The sequence below is a fragment of the Sapajus apella genome, unplaced genomic scaffold (assembly GCF_009761245.1).
Source record: "Sapajus apella isolate SASKATOON/1434 unplaced genomic scaffold, GSC_monkey_1.0 scaffold144, whole genome shotgun sequence".
Classification (NCBI taxonomy): domain Eukaryota; kingdom Metazoa; phylum Chordata; class Mammalia; order Primates; family Cebidae; genus Sapajus; species Sapajus apella.
Window position 1 is genome coordinate 1046995 of NW_022437084.1, and position 20098 is coordinate 1067092.

The 20098-nt window shown below is 48.4% G+C and overlaps 1 protein-coding gene across 2 annotated transcripts; it reads right to left on the reverse strand.

Annotated features, from left to right (window-relative positions):
* Positions 1 to 3189: 3189 nt before the first annotated feature.
* CEACAM18 (CEA cell adhesion molecule 18) lies at positions 3190 to 14057 on the reverse strand. Of its 2 annotated transcripts, XR_004264560.1 has the most exons (7): positions 13855 to 14057; positions 11972 to 12319; positions 10370 to 10642; positions 8403 to 8678; positions 6847 to 7604; positions 3851 to 3911; positions 3190 to 3544 (listed from the first exon to the last, which is right to left on the reverse strand). XR_004264560.1 is itself a non-coding variant. In XM_032264325.1 (5 exons), exons 1-5 carry the CDS (start codon positions 13904 to 13906, stop codon positions 7600 to 7602), a joined length of 954 nt encoding a protein of 317 aa, XP_032120216.1. In that variant the 5' UTR covers positions 13907 to 14057; the 3' UTR covers positions 6846 to 7599. The 2 variants fall into 2 exon arrangements, 1 of the variants encoding a protein (XP_032120216.1); XM_032264325.1 differs by lacking the exons at positions 3190 to 3544; positions 3851 to 3911 and having other exon boundaries at positions 6846 to 7604.
* Between the last annotated feature and the right edge of the window lie 6041 nt (positions 14058 to 20098).

A 20098-nucleotide genomic window follows, 5' to 3' on the forward strand; every position in this document is an offset into this window, starting at 1 on the left:
ATCCTTTCCCCATTGCTTGTTTTTGTCAGGATTGTCAAAGATCAGATGGTGTGGCATTGCCTCTGAGACCTCTGTTCTGTTCCATTGGTCTTTATCTCTGTTTTGGTACCAGTACCATGCTGTTCTGATTACTGTAGCCTTGTAGTATAGTTTGAAGTCAGGTAGTGTGATGCCTCCAACTTTGTTCTTTTTGCTTAGAATTGTCTTGGCTATGTGGGCTCTTTTTTGGTTCCATATGAAGTTTAAGGTGGTTTTTACCAGTTCTGTGAAGAGGGTCATAGGTAGCTTGATGGGGATAGTGTTGAATCTATAAATTACTTTGGTCAGTATGGCCATTTTTTATTCTCCTAACCATGAGCATGGAAAGTTTTTCCATCTGTTTGTGTCCTTTCTTATTTCCTTGAGCAGTTGTTTGTAGTTCTCCTTGAAGAGGTCCTTTACATCCTTTGTTAGTTGTATTCCTAGGTATTTTATTCTCTTTGTAGCAATTGTGAATGGCAGTTCGTTCTTGATTTGGCTCTCTTTAAGTCTGTTATCAGTGTATAGGAATGCTTGTGATTTCTGCACATTGATTTTGTATCCTGAGACTTTGCTGAAGTTGCTTATAAGTGAGCCACTGCACTCCAGTCTGGGTGACAGAGCAAGACTCTTTCTCAAAAAAAAAAAAAGAGAAAGAGAGATACGGGGCGGGGGGAAGGAGACGTTTAGATAGAATAGGTTGCATTTTGTGTGAATTTGGACAAGAATGTGTGGGTTTGAAGTACACTATTGGATCAAGGACTATAGTCAGGAGAGGGGAGTAGGCTGGGTGTAAATTTGGAAGTCATCAGTCTATTGATGGCGTGAAGTCTACAGAGTGGATAAGGTCATAAAACAAAAGTAAAGAAGGAGAGCTCAGGGCAGCTCTGATATTTAGGGTCAGGGAGATGTGGCGCATCTGGTGAAAGGGCTGCCAAGAAGGTGAATGGACCCAGAAAGAACAACGTTCTGTAGTCGAGTCAAGAAGTGCTTCTGTGTAGGGAGGGTGAGCAGTTAGGTCCTCTGCTGCTGCAAAGTCCAGGAAGGAGAAGACTGCAAGGTGGACGTCTGGACTCAGCCAAGTGGAGGTCGCGGTGACCTTGATAATAGCAGTGCTGAGATGTGGTGTGTGTGTGTGTGTGTTTGACAGTTCCATGGAGCATCTGCAGTGCAGGGGAGCAGCAGGGAAGGGCAGAGATGAAGGAGGAGCCTCCCAGGCAGCCTCTGTCGCTCTCCGCTGTGTGAGTCTGTATTAGTTTCCTGTGGCTGCTGTGACAAATGACCACACATTTCTTGGCTTCAAACAACATACATAGATTAACTTAAAGTTTTGACAGTCAAAAGCCCAAAATGGGTGTCACTGGGCTAAAATCGAGGCATTGGCCATCAGGGTCAGTTCCTTCTGGAAGATCCAGGGGGTGGTACACTTTCTCACCTTTTCCAGCTTCTTGAGGTGCCTGCATTCCTTGGCTCAATCCCTCCCTCTGTCTGCAAAGCAAGCAGCCTGGCATCTTCCAATCTTTCTATTATACCCTCTTCCTTTCACTTGTAAGGATCCCTGTGATTCCACTGGACCCACCCAAGTAATCCAAGAGAATCTCCCCATCTCAATATCCTTAACCAAATTCCACCTGTAAAATCCCTTTAGACATGTCAGGTAACAGAGCCACAGGTTCCAGGGGGTTGAGGCATGGACATTTCGGAGGGGCCATTATTCTTCCTGTGACAGGGATACAATTTCTTTGACTGACTTGTCTTCCCCACACCACCAAACTGAGAGCTTCCCAAGGGCAGGGGCCACGTCTGTATCAAGGCCCTGTAGTTCTCTCTCACTTGCCCTCTTTCTGCTTATCTTATCATAATTCACACATAGATATGACAGTCATTTATTGCTACCTCCTTCAATTAAAGAGTGAGCTGCAGGAGGCCAGCGCCCACGTCTTCCGTGTCCGCCATGGTCCATCTAAAACCGCCTCAGGGCCTCACACACAGTGGGCCTCAACAGGAGGCCAGGCTTTGGGCTCAGAAGGAACCGACTGCATTGGGTCCTGGTGTAAGAGGGAGTTTGTGCAGAGCACTTACCATTTCTACCTCAGTTTTCAAATTTGTAAAATGGAAACAGTAATAATATCTTACTATGGGCTGGGTGCGGAGGCTCACACCTATAATCCCAGCACTTTGAGAGGCTGAGGTAGGCAGATCACGAGGTCAGGAGATTGAGACCATCCTGGCTAACATGGTGAAACCCAGTCTCTACTAAAAACACAAAAAATTAGCCAGGTATGGTGGCACGTGCCTGTAGTCTCTCCTGCTCAGGAGGCTGAGGCAGGAGAATCGCTTGAACCTGGGAGACGGTGAGCTGAGATAGCACCACTGCACTCCAGCCTGGGCAAGAGAGCGAGACTCCATCTCAAAAAAGAAAAAAAAAATCTTATTATGGAGTTGTTGTTGGAAGTTAATCAGATTAGTAAACACCAAATAAGGTGATAATTGAGTACTAAATATTAGAGGAAGGTATGAAAGAGATTTCAGCAAACTGTACATGGGTTGGATGGAGGAAGGAACTCCTGGGTCTCTTTCCTGGACTCTGGCACCTGCTGGCCCCATTGCTCTACTCTGACTCCCTTCTCTCTCTCCATTCAGTGACCCAGATTGAATCCCAGGCAGATGACAGCCCCCCACACCAGGCTCCCTCAGCCCTGGCCGCCCCCTCCTCAGAGGCAGGAGAGATCCCCTATGCATCCCTCAGTTTCCATAATGTGAGGCCCTCAGTACCCACAGAGACAGGAGGCCGCTGGCAATGAGTACTTGGAGATCAAGACCCTTTAAAGTGAGAAACTGCAGAAACTCAGGCCAGTTTGAGGATTCACAACCCCTCCAGCAAAGGAGTCCTGGGCTGATTCCTGTAGAATTAACAGCCCTCCATGCTGTGCAACAGGACATCAGAGCTTCTTCCTCCTGTCTGATTGAAAATGCTTGCCTGATGGCCAACCTCTCCCTTTCCCCATCCAATCAATCACTCCCCGCCCCAGCCTCTGGTGCCCACCATTCTCTTCTCTACTTCGCTGAGGTCGACTATTTTAGGTTCCAAATATAGTGTGATTGTAGGGTATTTGTGTTTCTCTGTTCCTGGCTTATTTCACTCAACATAACAACGTCTAGGTTCATCCATGTTGTTCCAAATAACAGAATAATGTATTTGGATTAACTGAATATTTCAAAATAGCTAAAAGAGAGGAGTTTAAATGTCACCAAAGAAAAGTGAATATTTAAGCCGACAGATGTGCTCATCACGCCGACTTAACGGTTCCACGGTGCCTCCAGATGGAGAAACCTCACTGGGGCTGCGTTCAGGTTACTCAGCTACTCAGGGCAGAGCTGGAATTTAATCCCTGCCTGGTTCCAAGGTCTCTTCTCTCACCCGGCACTCAATGAAGCAACCACTGAGTGGGGACTCCTTGGCCTTAAGTTTGCAGCAGGCTGTTGATTCTGTGGGTCAATATCTGAAAAGCTGGAAGCACAGGAGCTGAGGGAGGAAGGGAGGAAGTGCGTGGAATTAGAGCCCAGCTTTGCGCATGGCCCGCCCCGGCCTGCACCCCATTGGCCAGCTCTGATTGGCAGATGGAGCGCCCAATGGTCACATTGTTCATGACGTCTTCCCCCAGTCCCAGGCCGGGTCTGTAGATGTCCCACCAGAGCATCCATCTCCAGACCTTGGTGTGACTTGGCTGAGTCCCTCTCTTGTCAGTCACCTCCAAAGAGACCCTGGGCCCTTTCCAGCCTTGCTGACCCTATGGGGACCCCCAGCTCTTCTCCATCACCCTCTCCTCACCTGTTTGCCCGCTGGTCTTGTCCTCAGGCCTGAGGGGGACACTCAAGTGGCCCGATTTGTCCTATGGGGAGAAATCAGGGAAGAAGTCACATCTCAGATCTCTAAGAAACACGGGAGAATCCTGGGTGTAGAGAGGTGAAGGGGCCCAGCTCCCCACCAAGACCCCGCCCAAACCCAATCCCTCCCCACGTGGGACCCTGTGGAGGAGATGGTCTGAGGGCTTCACCTCTGCACTGAGAGTTCTCAACAACCCATACTTCTAAAGATTTCCAAGGGCACTGGAGGAAGGTACCATTGTTTGGGGAAAAGAGGCCGGGTGAAGCTGAGGAAGGAGAGGGCACTGCTGGTCTAATTACCAGCGGTAACAATGACGATGAAGGTAGTAATAGTAATTTATTTCACACTGATTCTATGCCAGGCACTTGTAGCTTATGACAGGGTTACCTTTAGCCCTCCCAACAGCCAAGCAAGACAGATACATTGACCCCACTTTTAGATGAAGACATGAGGGTCCAGAAAGGTAAAGTTACTTGCCCCAGGTCACACAGCCAGAACAGAACAGAGGCGAATATTCCAAACCTGGCTTCTCTGACTCCCAGACCCCTGCTCTCATATCAGATTGGAGGTCTCAGACCATAGAGACCATGGCGCCCTTGAGAGGAATGGTACAGTGACCTGGTGTAGGTTTTTTGGCTGTCAGGAGGTTGCTCTGCCAGGCCAGGGGGATCCTTCCAGGTGGTGGAAGATGAGGTGATTCAGATACGCTCTTTGAAACCCTCTTGAACTTTCTTGAGCTTATCACAATCAGTTTGGAATTGCACATTGAATAATATGATGGCATTAATAATAATATCTGAGATTTTATGAAGTAGTTACTGTGTACCAACCCTTGTTCCAAGGCATTTAGCAGAAGAGCTTACTTTATCCCCATAGGAGATATCCCTGTGAGGTTGAAACCAGTATTAATCCCATTTTGCACACGGGAAGTAAAGCACACACAGGCTTGAATGCCTGCTATCTCACTGTATGGTCAACATTATAGACTGTTTCGTGAAGGGACCATGTAATAATCATAAGTAGGCTCAATATCTAAATACTAAGATAATTTAACATGTATCTTCTAAAGTCTTTAGATACCATGTTAGTGAAAACCCGTACATGGAGGCTGTGTGTCTCCTCTGCTCCACCTTGCCCCACCATTTATTCTAGGAAATGCCACTTCTGTGTCTTTTGGGTGGTATCCAGATCCAGTCACGGTTAAAATCTGAGTAACTGCAGGATGATCTTTGGGGGAGGGAGAAGGGGAGCAGGTGTGACTGCTGAAGGGAGGGGGCTAGATCATGGCAGCCGTAACATTACTGGGAGCAGGGAGAGCAGCTTGTTCATCTTTTGCTCATCAGAGGCCTAAGAATAAACCCAGGAGCTTGGTGAAATATGGGGCGACTGAGAAACCAAATGAGGAACAAATGAATGAAACCTTGGAGGTCTCTATCAATGGCTTTGGACACCAGGATAGAAACCCCTGGAAACTTTTCGTCTGAAGAAATTCGAGTGGAAGCAGGATCATTATGCACAGAGGCACTAAAGCCCACTATACTTTTAGGACCCACAAAAATGTTTCAGTTTCTTCTAAAATCAGAAGAAAAAGCTAAATAAAAAGCCGCCCTGTAATTTATACATTATAATTTATATCAACAGAGAGGTAAAATATAGTTTTTAATATTTTTATGGGGGAGGGGCCCACAAAAGCAAATGGAGTCCATTTACGGGAACAAGGAGGGAGCCCGGAGGCCTGTCCACACGAGTTCCCTGCCCCACTCCAAACCCTGGCACCTTCCGTAGCCCTTCTGAAAAATGTGGTTCCAGGTCGAGGAGGGTCCCGCCCCCAGGGAGGATTTGCTCTAAGGCAGGTGCCCACTCCTGCTCAGCTGAATTCTCTGAGACCTTGTATCTTGAGACCTCCCTTGAAGACTGGCCAACAGCCCTGCATTTCTAAGACTTTGCTGACCTCCCAGGCTCCTGTTTCTGCCATTGACCTGAACCTCCCCCAGGTCATGGCCACTCTCTCAGTCTGCTTTTGCAATCCCCTTTTCTCTGCTGTTCCCTGAATATGAGAATTCTCTTTCCTCTTTGAACTCTGTTCTCTTGCCATGCAGTGGAGTTCCTGGGGTTGCCTTCCATGTGATCTTTGTAGTGTCTAGAGACATTTTTAGTTTTCTGAACTGGGGTGTTGGTGGTAGTTACTACTACCGTCTAACTGGTAAAGGCCGGGATGCTGCTAAATGTCCTACAAGGCACAGAACAGCCTTACTGCCTCCCCTTCCTCATCAAAGAATGATGGTCCCAATGTTAATAGTGCTGAAGTTGAGAAACTCTGGTCTACCCTATGCTGAGAACACTGCAAGTCCCCTTATCCTCCAAGATGTGTCTCTAACCCCCACATCACCCTTCAGGCAGGAGTTGCTCCTTGCATTCTTCAGGTGGGCTGAGGATGAGCTAAGAGGAGAAGTGACCTACCCAAGGTAACCTAGCCTACAGGTAGCAGAGCTAGGGTTTGAACCCAGACCCTTACCATCCCACCACTCAATCTCTTCTCCCTGCATAGTTGACGGCTGATACCTATTTCCCCAACTTCACTTTGTAGCAAGGGACATCTGTGTCCTAGGAATTGACATGCACACTTCTCATTTTCTAACCTGTCCCTCTAATAAACCTTAATATCCATTTGTAAACACAAAGAAACTTCTAAAGAGAAGGGACATTGCTGGATGAAACCCCACAGCTGTTTAGAAGCGTGGCTGGCTCTAAACCTTACCTTGCTCCCATCAGCTTTAGGTCCTGGAAGCTGAGCTATCTGCCCCAGATGATCCCTGACAACCCAGTTCCAGGCTTATCCCTTCCCCTCTGGCTCTGCCTCCCTGTCTGGAGGGAAGGCTGGCCCCTGAGGCCCAACACCCAACCAACACCCCACCCTTGACCCAGAGCAATGAGGGAACCTGTTTGAGTAGCAGTTGATCAGAGCATGGATTAGGACTCCACAGAGGTAGACGCCAGCCGCCACTGTCCACCCGATGAGGAGCACCACTATGGGTTCCGAGATGGAGAACACTGTAGGTAAGATCCCTGGAGGAAGAGGACACCGGGGGTCAGGACCACGACTCACCCGTTCATGTGTTCACTCATCTCTTCACTCAACCACACATCTGTTCTTCAAAGATTTGTCAACATCTATTACCAACAAAGCACTCTTCCCGGTACCAGGGATTCAGCAGCCAACAAAACAAACTCCCTGCACCCATGGGGCTGACATTCGAGCTGGGAAGTGGACAGAGGACAATGAAGCAAAGAGAGGTCTCAACTGCAGGCAGCCATAAGTGAATAGAGAAGAATAAACCCTCGTAAGGAGAGAGACAGTGACTGGAAGGGGGTGACACAGGGTCATTAACTCATTACACAAATGTTCACTGAGCAGCAACTATATGCTAGGCACTGTGCCAAGCGCTGAGGACAAATGGCAAACAAAAATCTCACCCAGCTTCTGCCCTCCTGGAGCTCGGAGTCCAGGGGAAGAGAAAAACGTGAACAGATGACTTGGAGGGCTGAATGCACACATTGTGTCTGGTGCATAGCGGGTGCTTAGGAAGTCGTGCGATGTGGCTGAAGTCTGCAGACCACATCCTGCAACATCTCCTGGACTTTCTTGCACAGTTTTATTTTACTCTTACGGCACCCTTTTCATGCAGGGATTCTTATCCTTTCATTACAGTTGAGGAAACTGAGTGTCACAATGATGGAGCTGTTTGTCCCGGGTTCCTGGAGATGGGCAGCAGCAGAGTGGGGATCTGGACCCAGAACCTTGTGCTGCAGAGTCCGGCATTCACCTGCCCCACTCCTCTGCTCTCTCCCTGAGCACGTCAATCTCTCTCCCTGATGCAGAGGATTTGCTGAGAAGATGCTTTCCCCATTTACAAACTCACTCCCAAGCCAAGTTTCTGACGCCATGGCCATGCCAAATCTCTACTCCCCTCCACCCATCCCATCCCTGCATCTTTTTAATTCCTCATCTTGGAGCAGCTGAGGGGAGCAGTTGAGGGCATAGGCTGTGGGTTCAGCCCGCCTGAACTTGAATGCCACTCTTCCATGGGTTATGGAGCGATGAAGCCTTGAATAAAACACTCAGACTCCATGGGGCTCAGTTTTCTCCCCTGTAAAATGGAGGTGATGCTAATCACATGCACTTAGTCCATGGAGAGCTGGTGAAGGTCACGCAGGTTAGAACAAAGGCAGCACATAGTAAGTGCTCAGCCAATGTCTATAAGCTACTCTTATCCCCCTGGGAGCCACCCTGGCTCTGATCTGAGGACTCCAGAGGATTCACAGAGGAGGCAGCTTTGAACCCAGACTTCAAAGGATGGGGAGATTTCACCCAGAAGTTGTGAGCATGGTATGGCAGGGTGGAGGTGACACTCCTGAGGGTGGGCACTGCCTAGCAGGGCATGGAGGCAGGGAGATGTACAGAGCATGAGCCGAGAGGGGGAGCTGCTGCACTCACGGGGGGCCTGGATCCTGATGTCCACATAGAAGGTCAGCTGTGTCGCAGGGTTCTCCACGATGCATCGGTAACTGCCCAGCTGCTCCCAGGCCAGACTTGAGAGATTCACCGTTGCATCTGAGACGTTCAGGAGGGAGCCGTTGTGGATCCAGCGGTACATGAGAGCCGGCAAAGAATAGGCGACACACTCCATTTCCACATGGGAGCCGATCTCAGCTTTCATGATGCCATTAAAGGCATATGGATTGCTCCTCAGCTGCACATAGTCGGGCCCATCTGTAGAGACAGGGCAGGAGGCCCAGGGCTGTGGTTCTGACGTTTCGGGGGTCCCGTCTCATGAAGAACTTCCCCAGCTGGGGGGTTCCCCACAGCACACCTCAAGCTGACCCCTAGACCCACGCCAGGCAAGGCAGTTGTGTCAACAATAATAACCAGAGGAGCGTCTTCCATAATGAAGGGACTACTAGGGGCCACCCCACGGTTCCCTTCACATTGTAAGAAAACTGGTGGAGTAAGGCTGGGTGCAGTGGCTCACTTCTGTAATCCCAGCACTTTGGGAGGCCGAGGCGGGTGGATCACCTGAGGTCAGGAGTTCAAGACCAGCCTGACCAACTTGGAGAAACCCCATCTCTACTAAAAATGCAAAATTAGCCGTCAGTAGTGGCGCATGCCTGTAATCCCAGCTACTCAGGAGGCCGAGGCAGGAGACTCACTTGAACCAGGGAGGCGGAGGTTGCAGTGAGCCAAGATCACGACCTTGCACTCCAGCCTGGGCAACAAGAGTGAAACTCTGTCTCAAAACAACAACAACAACAAACACTGGTGGAGCAAAAGCAACCACATGGGCCTACTGTGTGCCAGGCACTGTTCTAAGCCCTGTGCCTGTCCCCACATTTGTTGAATTCCCAGAACAACCCATGTGACTAGTTCCACTATTGAACCATTTTATTGGTGGGAAAAAATGAGGCTCAGAGGAAGAGGCATAGGACTTTATGACTCCAACTAACACAGAAAGATCGAGCCAGTCCCAGGGCCAGGAGCAACCAGCCTGAGCAGCTGCAGCCTCTGGATCGTGGGTTTTGGTTCCAAGCCTGACCTGTAAACAGCTGTGTGGCGGTCAGCAATTGTTCACCACTCAACCCAAGCTTCCATGGGCGCATAGCCTGTGCTTTAGGAAACCTGACAGACCACTAGAGGGTTCCAGATGTAAAAGTGATTTTAAATGTTTGATTATGTTTTTCAGTTGAAAGATTAGAAGAGTTTATTAAACTCTGTGAGCAGTCCCGGAACACTGGAAAGGATCTAAGTGTTGATGTATTTATAAGTTCAGTGTGTGAGATTTACAAGAGCTGTCTGAGAATTTGTGTGGGTCTTGCTGGGTTGTGAACTTGCCCAGGTAGGCAGCTGAAGGGCTGTAAAGAAAAAAGAATGTATGGAATGCATAATTTAAAAAGAATGTATGGAATGCATAATTTAAAAAGAATGTATGGAATGCATAAATTTAAATAAAACTGTTTAAGGGCGCATAGTCTGTTCAATTTCAGTGACAGAGTGACGGTGACTATACTAAATGTAGGAGAAAAGAAAGAAATTAATGAGCAGAATTTGAAGGCTCGAGGGCTTGAAAACTTAATAAATTGAACATCAATTTAAGAAACAATCGTTGTAAGAGTCCCCTCTTTACACAAAAGCAGACCTCCACAAAGGCACACTGACCATTTCTAATCTTAGAAATGGAGATTGGAGTCCCCATTTCAAACTCGAGTGTACCACGGTACTGAGCAGCGAGGACAGCTCCCGAGTCCACAGGGCTCAAGAGCTCAAGCTGATTCCAACCCAGATCAAGCTGACTGCAGGCTGGCCCAGTATGTCCCCTCTCTCCAGCTCGACGTGTGCTAACCCATTCCTATCCCCAGAAGACCCTCAGCCCACCCCTGGCTCCAGTCCCAGGAACCCAGACCACTCACAGGACACAGTCAGAGAGATGACTTCACTCCTCTGGAAGATGTCTGGGAAACTCTCTATTGCACACTGAAGAGTTCTCTCAGAACGCCTAATCCTGAGGATGACGAGGCTCTTGCCGTCTGGGGAAATTCTCATCCGGTCACTGCCAGATATGGGTCCATAATTCACATACCACGTGATGTTGGTGGCATTGGTGTGGCAATTGGCAGCCACGGAATCCATGTTCTCTACCAGGGAGGTGGCATTGACTGAGAGGCTCGGATCGCTTCCCAACTCTGGGAGAAGCAGGAAGGAGAAGACAGTTAGAAGTGGGATCTGCTTCCCCAAGCTCTACTCCTCTCCAGGGGACTTCTGGGCATGATGAGAGAAGCTAAGAGCTGTTAGATAAGATCTGGAATCCTGGCAAGGGAGCTAAGAAGGGCAGAGAAGTAGGCACAGGGCAATGAGGCTGCTGAGGTGTGGGCCTTTGCCGTGGTGTTTGCTGCCGTCATGGTGAGCTCTTGGCATGCACATGTGGACTAATCATTGTTTCTGAACCCCCAAACCAGGACCCTCATCCAGGAGCCATGAGAGGCTCTGAGTGAGAGGTAGCATTTGGCTACACAATACTGCTCCATTATTGGAGTCCCATTCACTTCATGAATACTCCCTCCAGCACTGCAACAGACCACAATGGTAGGTTCCTCCCCACTCTACAGATGAGGAAACTGAGGAACACAGTGGGCACACAAATGAGGTTTGTAATTGCAGCCACTGTCAAATACAGGACTGCTTGTCTCCCAACTCTATCCTCACGTCCCCTCCCCCTCAGAGCCCCCAGGAGCTGTCCGTGGTACACAGGATTCCAGGGCCACTCCCTGATTTCCATTCCTGGTGTCATGCCCTGTGTCCTCTCCTTCTCTCAAGTGTGAGGGGGACCCAGGAGCTGCTTCTAACCTGTGGAATATGACAAAGGCCAATGAATATCACTGCCATCATTACCTGATGGCATGTAAGCCTCTGTCCTAGCAGACACTCCAGCTGGCCTTGAAGACACAAACAGCCATGGTATGAGAAGCCAGTGGGCACAGCCACATGGCAGGGATTTCAACAGCCTCTAGGACCCAAAGGGTCTCTGTCTAACAACCAGTAAGCAGCCCGCTGGGCCCTGAGTCCCACAGCCACAAGGAAATAAATTGAGCCAGCATCCTGAGTGAGCCTGGAGGCAGACTTCCCTAGTTAAGGCACCAGATGAGACCACAGCCCTGGCCAAAGCTTTGTGAGACTCAGAGCAGAAGCCTCAGCTCAGCTACACCTGGTCTTTTGATTCAGCCATATACCTGGGCTGTGGGCCCCCTGGAAATGATGCAATAATGAAAGGGTACTGTTTTAAGCTGTTACGTGTGTGGCTCTTTGTTATGGAGCAGTAGGAAGCTGATAAATACACTGACAATCAATTCAAATACTTTGAAGGTAGTGAATGTCCCCCCACCTGCCGAGGTTCCGATTGTCATGCAGAGGTGGGTGAGGGAGGGGAACAGGGTGATCTCTGAGCATTCACACTCCCAGGGCTGCCATGTCTAGCTCTCCTTGGGAGTCAGGAAGTGGGGCACCTGCTCACCCACCTACAACCTCCAGCCAGCCGGTTGCTCTGTGGGTCTCATTGCTGGCAACCACCCGAACGGTGTAGTTTCCTGTGTCATTTAAAGCAGTCGGCCTGATCACCAGGTCGCCTTCTCTGTTCACCCTCTCCCTGCCAGTGTACATGGGCCCAGGCTGCCTGGTACTGGGCAGTTTGTAGCTCATAATCATGTTTCCCGCGCTGTCATTTGCACCCCGGTACCAGCTGTATTCCTGGACATCCTCGGGGACGTTGTCCACGGCAAGGATAGTCAAATATCCCTTTATCCCCAGTATTTGGGTGATGAAGATTTGGCCAGAGGCATGGCAGATCCCGCAGGCCAGCAGACTGGCTGAGGAAGACAAGGAGAAAAGACACAGAGAGATCGACACCGTCCAGGAAACGATTTCCAGAAACACTAGTGAACCAGGCAAGAGTTTCTGGTTCCTGGTAGAGTCCCCAGCCTGTCCCCTCCTGTGCCTCCCGTCAGCCCCTGCCCTGGTCCGTTTTATCCTTATCTTCTCCCAAGCCCTCCTCCCTGGCCATGCAGTCTCCAATGCATTCTCATGTGACAGTTATTTAAATCTTAATGAGCCCAAGTTGTGACTCTGCTTTCGTCTGCTCAAGCACCTTCTATGGCTCCCCAGTGCTCTTAGGATAAAGTCCAAACTCTTAGGCAGGCATATGAGACACTCAGCCGGAGTTGGTATTTGTGACTCATCTAGCCTCCTTGTGGAGCTCACCTACCCCATCCTGTTCAGTTACTCACTCATTTATCTGTGTAGTTATGTATCAGAAGATATGACTGCCACGCTGAATGCCCCGGGCCTAAGCATAGCTCTCTTGGTTCACCACACCTCCTCCTAACTCCAGGCTTCGCACACGCTGTTCCCCATTCCTGGCACACTGACTCCTGCTCTCTCCTCTCCATCTGCATCCTCCTTGCTGACTCACTTCTACTCATCACTCAGGTCTCAGCTTGGATGTCTCCTCCACCCCAGCCTGCGTCAGTTGTCCCCTCTGAGCTCCCCCTAGCTCCTCCTGGGCTCCCCCGATCCCAGCCTTGACTTCTGGGGGTCCTCAGAGTCTGGTCACATATCTAGCTCTTGCCCTGGACTATGGGCTCCAGGAGGGCAGGGCTGCCCTGTCTCAGTCACCACTGAGTCCCCGGCACTCCTAAGCACAGGCTGGACACTGGGGGAGCTCAGTGATGATTGGGTGAGAAACTCCCCTGAGACTGTCCACATGTCTTTGACTTTGCATCTAAATTCACTGGAGTGGGTGTGAATGGAGGTGAGAGCCTGTCACCACATATGACATGGCAGGTGTCCACTGCCCTCTGAACCCCAAGTCTGAGCCGTGTGGAGGAGGCAGAGATGCCTGAGCCTCTGGTTCCAGGCCTCATGTGCGGACACTGGACCTGTTCAAGGACAGTACATGTGGTAAAGCAGGACAGTCGTGCTCTATGTGGGCACAGAGTGTCCTGGGGAAAGGTGAGGGGCTGGGAAGGGATCTGGCCTGCAAGGTGGGGAAGGGGATGGGGCAGATTGGGGCACCCAGTGGGAGGTGAGTGCAGGGAGGTGAGGGTGAAGGTTCCTGGGCATGGATAGAAATGCAGGGGTGTGTGTGTGTGTGTGTGTGTGTGTGTGTAACACCACATCTGTGGGTCTGTACAGGGCTGTGTCTAGGGGCAAGCTGTGCCCAGGTGTGTGAACTCATGAAAGTCCTGCTGAGGCTCCTGCCCCCTCCCCTCTCCCCCATCCCTGCTCTGGGAGTTTCTGGCTGTGCCCCTGGATGGGGATGGTCCCAGCCCACTCCTCCCCACTTTGCTCCTAGCTGCCCTTCCCTCAGTCCCAGGAAGCTCATCCAGCATCCAGCGTCTCTCACCCACGAGGAAGAACTCCCTCCACAGGCTCCCTCTGGGTCTGGAAAGGTCCATGAGTTGCCTGGGGTCCTCCAGGACGAGGGGTCCCTCCAGAGACGCAGCCGCCGCCTCTGCTCCCTCACAGACCTGTGTTTCCTGGCACAGAGGCTGCCAATCTCATCTCCCGGCCCTCGGCCCTCGGATCCGCCTTTCCTCCCCAGGGTGGACTCTGACCAGCAGGGGTGGGGCCTGGGGAGGACTTTATCTTTATGGCCTATGGTGCCTTGAGTTCATTATTTATTTACTTATTTTTATATTTATTTACATTTTTTTCTCTGGCCATGAAAAAAACAAATAAACAACAACAAAAAACAGGCTCACTGATGGGAACAGCAGAAAATATAGCTAAGCACCTCAAAGACAGGACATCAGACTCCTCATGTACGTCTCGTTTCTATTTGGCTTGGTTTTCCTATGCAGGGCCCAGTTCTTAAATTGCTTGGGGCTGTTTTACGGCCAGCCGCTTTTCTCCTCATCAGAGGGCTATTTATCTGTGTCACTAAATATTCCTCCTATGGCCATTGTCAATGGCTGTGGTGCATGCTCTTCTATATCTGAACCAGTGTGCGTATAACCAGGTCCCTTCGTGAAAGTTCTCACAATCCATAAAAGCCCTGAGATATATTGGGGAAGGCTATGAAGTGAGGGTTCTCTGATAACAAAAACTTTCACAGAAGACTCTGCAAAAACCCTCGCCTTGTACAAAAGCCAACCACAACCACAAAAAAATACTTCTGTGACAAGTTTTGGACGGCAAACTCCTGTCCAAACTTGGACTGACGTCACCCTTATTAAGGATCCTTGTAGCCTAGGACAATTATCTCAAAATGTTTATGAGATCCTCCTCACTTTTCTTTTTAAAAACCTTTGTGTTCTTCAGCTGCGCATGGTGGCTGACGCTTGTAATCCCAGCGCTTTGGGAGGCTGAGGAGGATGGATCATGAGGTCAGGAGTTTGAGACCAGCCTGGCCAACATAGTGAAACCCCATCTCTACTAAAAATACAAAAGAAAGAAGAAGAAAAAAATAGCCAGGCGTGGTGGCAGGCACCTGTAATCCCAGCTACTTGGGAGGCTGAGGCAAGGGGAATCGTTTGAACCTGGGAGGTGGAGGTTGCAGTGAGCTGAGATTGCACCACTGCACTCCAGGCCAGGCAACAGTGTGAGACTTTGTCTCAAAAACAAACAAACAAAAAACAACAACAAAAAACCTTTGTCTTCTTTTACCTCCCTGAATATGCACATCGTTTACTGTGGCACCCAGCTTTTCATTGCAGTGCCGCATTCCGGAATACATACCATTTTCTGTTAGAGAGCTTCTCTCTGTTTGTTATTTAGGTTGGCACTTTGTTGTCGGAGCTTCAGGCTATTTCTGAAATTCACCATTAGGAAAAATGCTGTGAATTAGGAGCGAAGGGCATGTGTGTGTTCCTTGTAGACGTGGCTCCAGGACAGGGGAGTTGTGCATTACTTCTATGCACAGAAGTAATGAGGTGCAGGTGCCTTGACACCTGAGAGAGAGAGAGACAGACAGACAGAGCCATAGAAAGGAAAGATGCAGGCAGCCAGGTGCGGTGGCTCATGTCTGTAATCCCAGCACTTTGGGAGGCGGAGGCAGGCGGATCACGAGGTCAGGAGTTCAAAACTAGCCTGACAAACATGGAAAAACCCTGTCTCTACTAAAAATACAAAATTAGCCAGGCGTGGTGGCGCATGCCTGTAACCCCAGCTACTTGGGAGGCTGAGGCAGGAGAATCGCTTGAACCCAGGAGGCAGAGGTTGTAGTGAGCTGAGATCACGCCATTACACTCCAGCATGGGCAACAAGAGTGAAACTCCATCTCCAAAAAAATAAAAAAGATGCAGGCACAGCGAGATACAGAGAGAAGACACACAGAGAGAGAGAGAGAACAACTCAGAAATGTCTAATTGACAAGGTCTTCCTAACCATACTTGGGAATGTGTTTGTCTTTTGTTTTGATAACACACCCTACTTTTTAAATTACAAAAAGAGTGAATTTGAATTTGTTGTAGAAATTTTTGACTTACATATTTACATATTAATTTAATATTATTTAACATTTACACATTTATACACACATTTCATATGTATAACTATATAAGTATGTAAAATAAATATAAAATTATTTATTATAATTTAATGACTACCATTTTTTAAAACCACCCAGAGACACAACCAGATGTTTTCTATGTGTCTTTTCAGTTTGGGTATGTCAGAGCTGGCATACGCATGCACATGTGAATCACTTTTATTGTAGCAGAATTATATCATTAAATTTTTTTTTTTTTTTTTTTTTGAGACGGAGTTTCGCTCTTGTTACCCAGGCTGGAGTGCAATGGTGTGATCTCGGCTCACCGCAACCTCCGCCTCCCGGGTTCAGGCACTTCTCCTGCCTCAGCCTCCTGAGTCGCTGGGATTACAGGCACGCGCCACCATGCCCAGCTAATTTTTTGTATTTTTAGTAGAGACGGGGTTTCACTATGTTGACCAGGATGGTCTCGATCTCTTGACCTCGTGATCCACCCGCCTCGGCCTCCCAAAGTGCTGGGATTACAGGCTTGAGCCACCGCGCCCGGCCAATTTTTGTTTTTCTTAGGGCTTTTCAAATGTTAAACCCAAGCTCAGTCAGAGTAAGGTGAATATGCACCTCTGGGTGTCTACTGGTTTATAAAATATCTCTGAAGTTTTCTTCTGTACCCTGAAAACCCATATGAATATTTGCAGCCTACAGCAAAGCATACATGTTGGTTTTAATAGGAAAATAATGCACTCGTTACCAGTGATGTTAGTTAATTGGCCTGCCTCAGTATTCAAGTATAAACGGGGCCTCTGAAATATATACAAAGTGAGTCTCTGGCTTTAGCTCCTCTGAAACATTCCCCACATTCTGCCTCAGGTCCTGGACTCCCGTGGGACAAGCACAGCTTTGCACCATCACCGTTAATTATTCATGGCTGCATAGTATGCCACTGGATTGGATATGGGTTGAGTTATTCAACCAATCCACTATTTGCAATCATTTATGTTCTTTCAGTTTTTTTTGAGACAGAGTCTCACTCTGTCCTCCAGGCTGGAGGGCAGTGGTGTGATCTAGGCTCACTGTAACCTCCGCCCCCTGAGTTCAAGTGAGTCTCATGCCTCAGCCTCCAGAGTAGCAGGGATTACAAGTGTGTGCCACCACATTGGGCTAATTTTCTTATTTTTATTTTTAGTAGAGACGGGATTTTGCCATGTTGACCAGGGTGGTCTTCAACTCCTGGGCTCAAGCTATCTATTTCCTTCAGCATCCCAGAGTGTTGGGATTACAGGCATGAGCCACTGGGCCAGGCCAGGTTCTTTCAATTAAAAACACAATTATTAGCCGAGTGCGGTGGTTCAAGCCTGTAATCCCAGCACTTTGGGAGGCCGAGGCAGGTGGATCATGAGGTCAAGAGATTGAGACCATCCTGGCCAACATAGTGAAACCCTATCTCTACTAAAAATACAAAAATCAGCTGGGCGTAGTGGTGTGTGCCTGTAGTCCCAGCTACTTGGGAGGCTGAAGCAGGAGAATCTCTTGAACCTGGGAGGTGGAGGTTGCAGTGAGCTGAGATCACGCCACTGTACTCCAGCCTGGTGACAGAGTGAGTCTCTGTCTAAAAAAAAAAAACAAAACAAAACAATATTTTAGAGCAGTTTTAGGCTCACACCAAAATTGAGCAGAAGGTACAGAGGTTTTCCATAAATCACCTGCCCTCCCGCGTGCACAGCACCTCCATTATCAACATCCCCACTACCAGAGTGGTACATTCATTGCATTTGATGAGCCCACATTGATACGATATTAGCACCCAAAGCCCAGAGTTTATGTGAGTGTTCACTTTTTAAAAACACAACAGCATGAACAGCTTTTGCCTAGTCCCATTTGTAGAACCGTAATGAATCCTAGAGGTGAACCTGCATAGAAAGGAACTGAACCCTACTCACATAGAGGTCTGGCCTTCACTCTCATCTACTGGGAGGGAACTCTAAGCCCCTGAATGTCTCACCTGATAGGAGTGTCTTTATTTACCTGAGAACCTTGGACCTCATCAAATAGTCTAATAATACGGCTAATGGTAGGGGGTTGGGTCATTGTTATCAGCTCTATCTCTAGAGCAGCTGAAGCTAACGTCAGCCATATGAACAGTCATCCCTGTCTACATGGCAAAGTCACAATAAAAACCCTGGACATAAAGGCTTAAGTGAGTGTCCCTGGCTGGCGATGCTGTATGCATCTTGTCACATGTCATGTCAGGAGGAGTTACTGCTGTCTGTGATTCTACTGGGAAGGGATAATTGGAAACTCCCCATTTGGAATTCCCTGGACCCTGCCCCACGCTCTTCTCTTGGCTGACTTTAATCGGCTTCCTTTTGCTCTAATGAGACATAACATGAGGATAACAGCTTTCAGTGAGCTCTGTGAGTCCTACTAGTGAACTGTCAAAACTGAAGGTGGTCGGGGACCCCTGAACGTGCAACTGAAGTTAGAAATGAGGGTGATCTTGTGCACAGCTCCCTAGTTACTGAGGACTGCTGGGTCAAAGGCTGTGCAGGCTGTTTGCAGAGAGAGTACGGTTAAGAGGGGAGATTCCTGGTCACACTGCCTGGTTTGAATCTAATGTTGCCACTTACCTGCCATGTAATCTCAGCTAAGTTGCCTCCCTCCCCTAAGCTTCACTTTCTACACCTGAAAAATGGGGATATTACCTTAGACAATACACACAGAAACAGAAAACCAGTACCACATGTTCTCACTTATAAGTGGCAGTTAAATGATGAGAACAGATGGACACATACAGGGGAACATCAGACACTGGGGCCTACTTGAGAGTGGAGAGTGAGAGGAGGGAGAGGAGCGGAAAAGATAACTATTGGGTACTAGGCTTGGTATACGGGTGATAACTATTGGGTACTAGGCTTGGTACCTGGGTGATAACTATTGGGTACTAGGCTTGGTACCTGGGTGATAACTATTGGGTACGAGGCTTGGTACCTGGGTGATAACTATTGGGTACTAGGCTTAGTACCTGGGTGATAACTATTGGGTACTAGGCTTGGTACCTGGGTGATGAACAAATCTGTACAACAAACCCCCATAACATGAGTTTACCTATATAACAAATGAACGAACGAATGAATGAGTGGGTGAATGGCTACCACCCACACTGCACCTGGGGTTCTTCCTTTCGCTGTTCCAGATACTCCCACAGACCCTCCAGGATCCTACATCCTGCAGGACTGACTTCCTCATGATTCTACATGAGGCTGCGACTCTCTGGGGCCAGACCAGGAGTGACCAGTTCCCAGGTGTAAACAGTGGTGTACAAAAAAGCACCTCAGGGTGGGAGGACCTTAGCCCCTCATGGGTGTCCCATGCCTCAGATGTCCCCAGAGGTCCTAGTCCAGGCTCTGGTGTCCGAGGGAGGCTGTGAGAGGAGAGGAAGTACATGGTCTCTGCTCCCTTACAGCTAGTGCTCAACTTAGGACCACAATTGGTTCCGACAGACCGGTCATAACACGATTTGGTCATAAGTTGAGTAGGCTATATGTACAGTACTGTGAACTGATGTTATAAAAATCTTTAAGTCATATTTTATCATAATTTTCTTTCATTATTTTTATATATCATAATTTTCTTTGTTCATTTTATGCCATTTGTATCATCTCTACACCATTTTGTTTCTTATTTTTACATTCATCAGGTTTAAGTAAAACACTGCATTACCAGTACAACTGGTTTAATATTTGCAAAACATACAAAATTACAAAATACAGGTGCATACAAAAATACAAAATACAGGCGTAAAAAATACCATAGGAAACATTTTCCCAATTGCAAAACATATCAAAATATATAAACATGTACGAAACATTTTATTGGCCGCTGGTGCTTGGCTGCAGATCGTTGATGTCGTCATCTGAGACAGCAGTTGGGGTTACCGGAGTTGGTTTTTTCATAAACATGGTGAGCTTTGTCTGAATTGTATGTTTCTTTTTTTCTTCATAAATTTCACGATATGGACGAAACACATCGTGCGCCATCTGTTCAATCCTTGCAAATCGTTCCGATGTTTGGGTCCATTGCTTCGAAATGTATAAGAAGTTTATTCAGTAAAGATAAACCACCTGATAATCCCTTAGTGGTGAACTTTCTTTCTGGCTCCTCC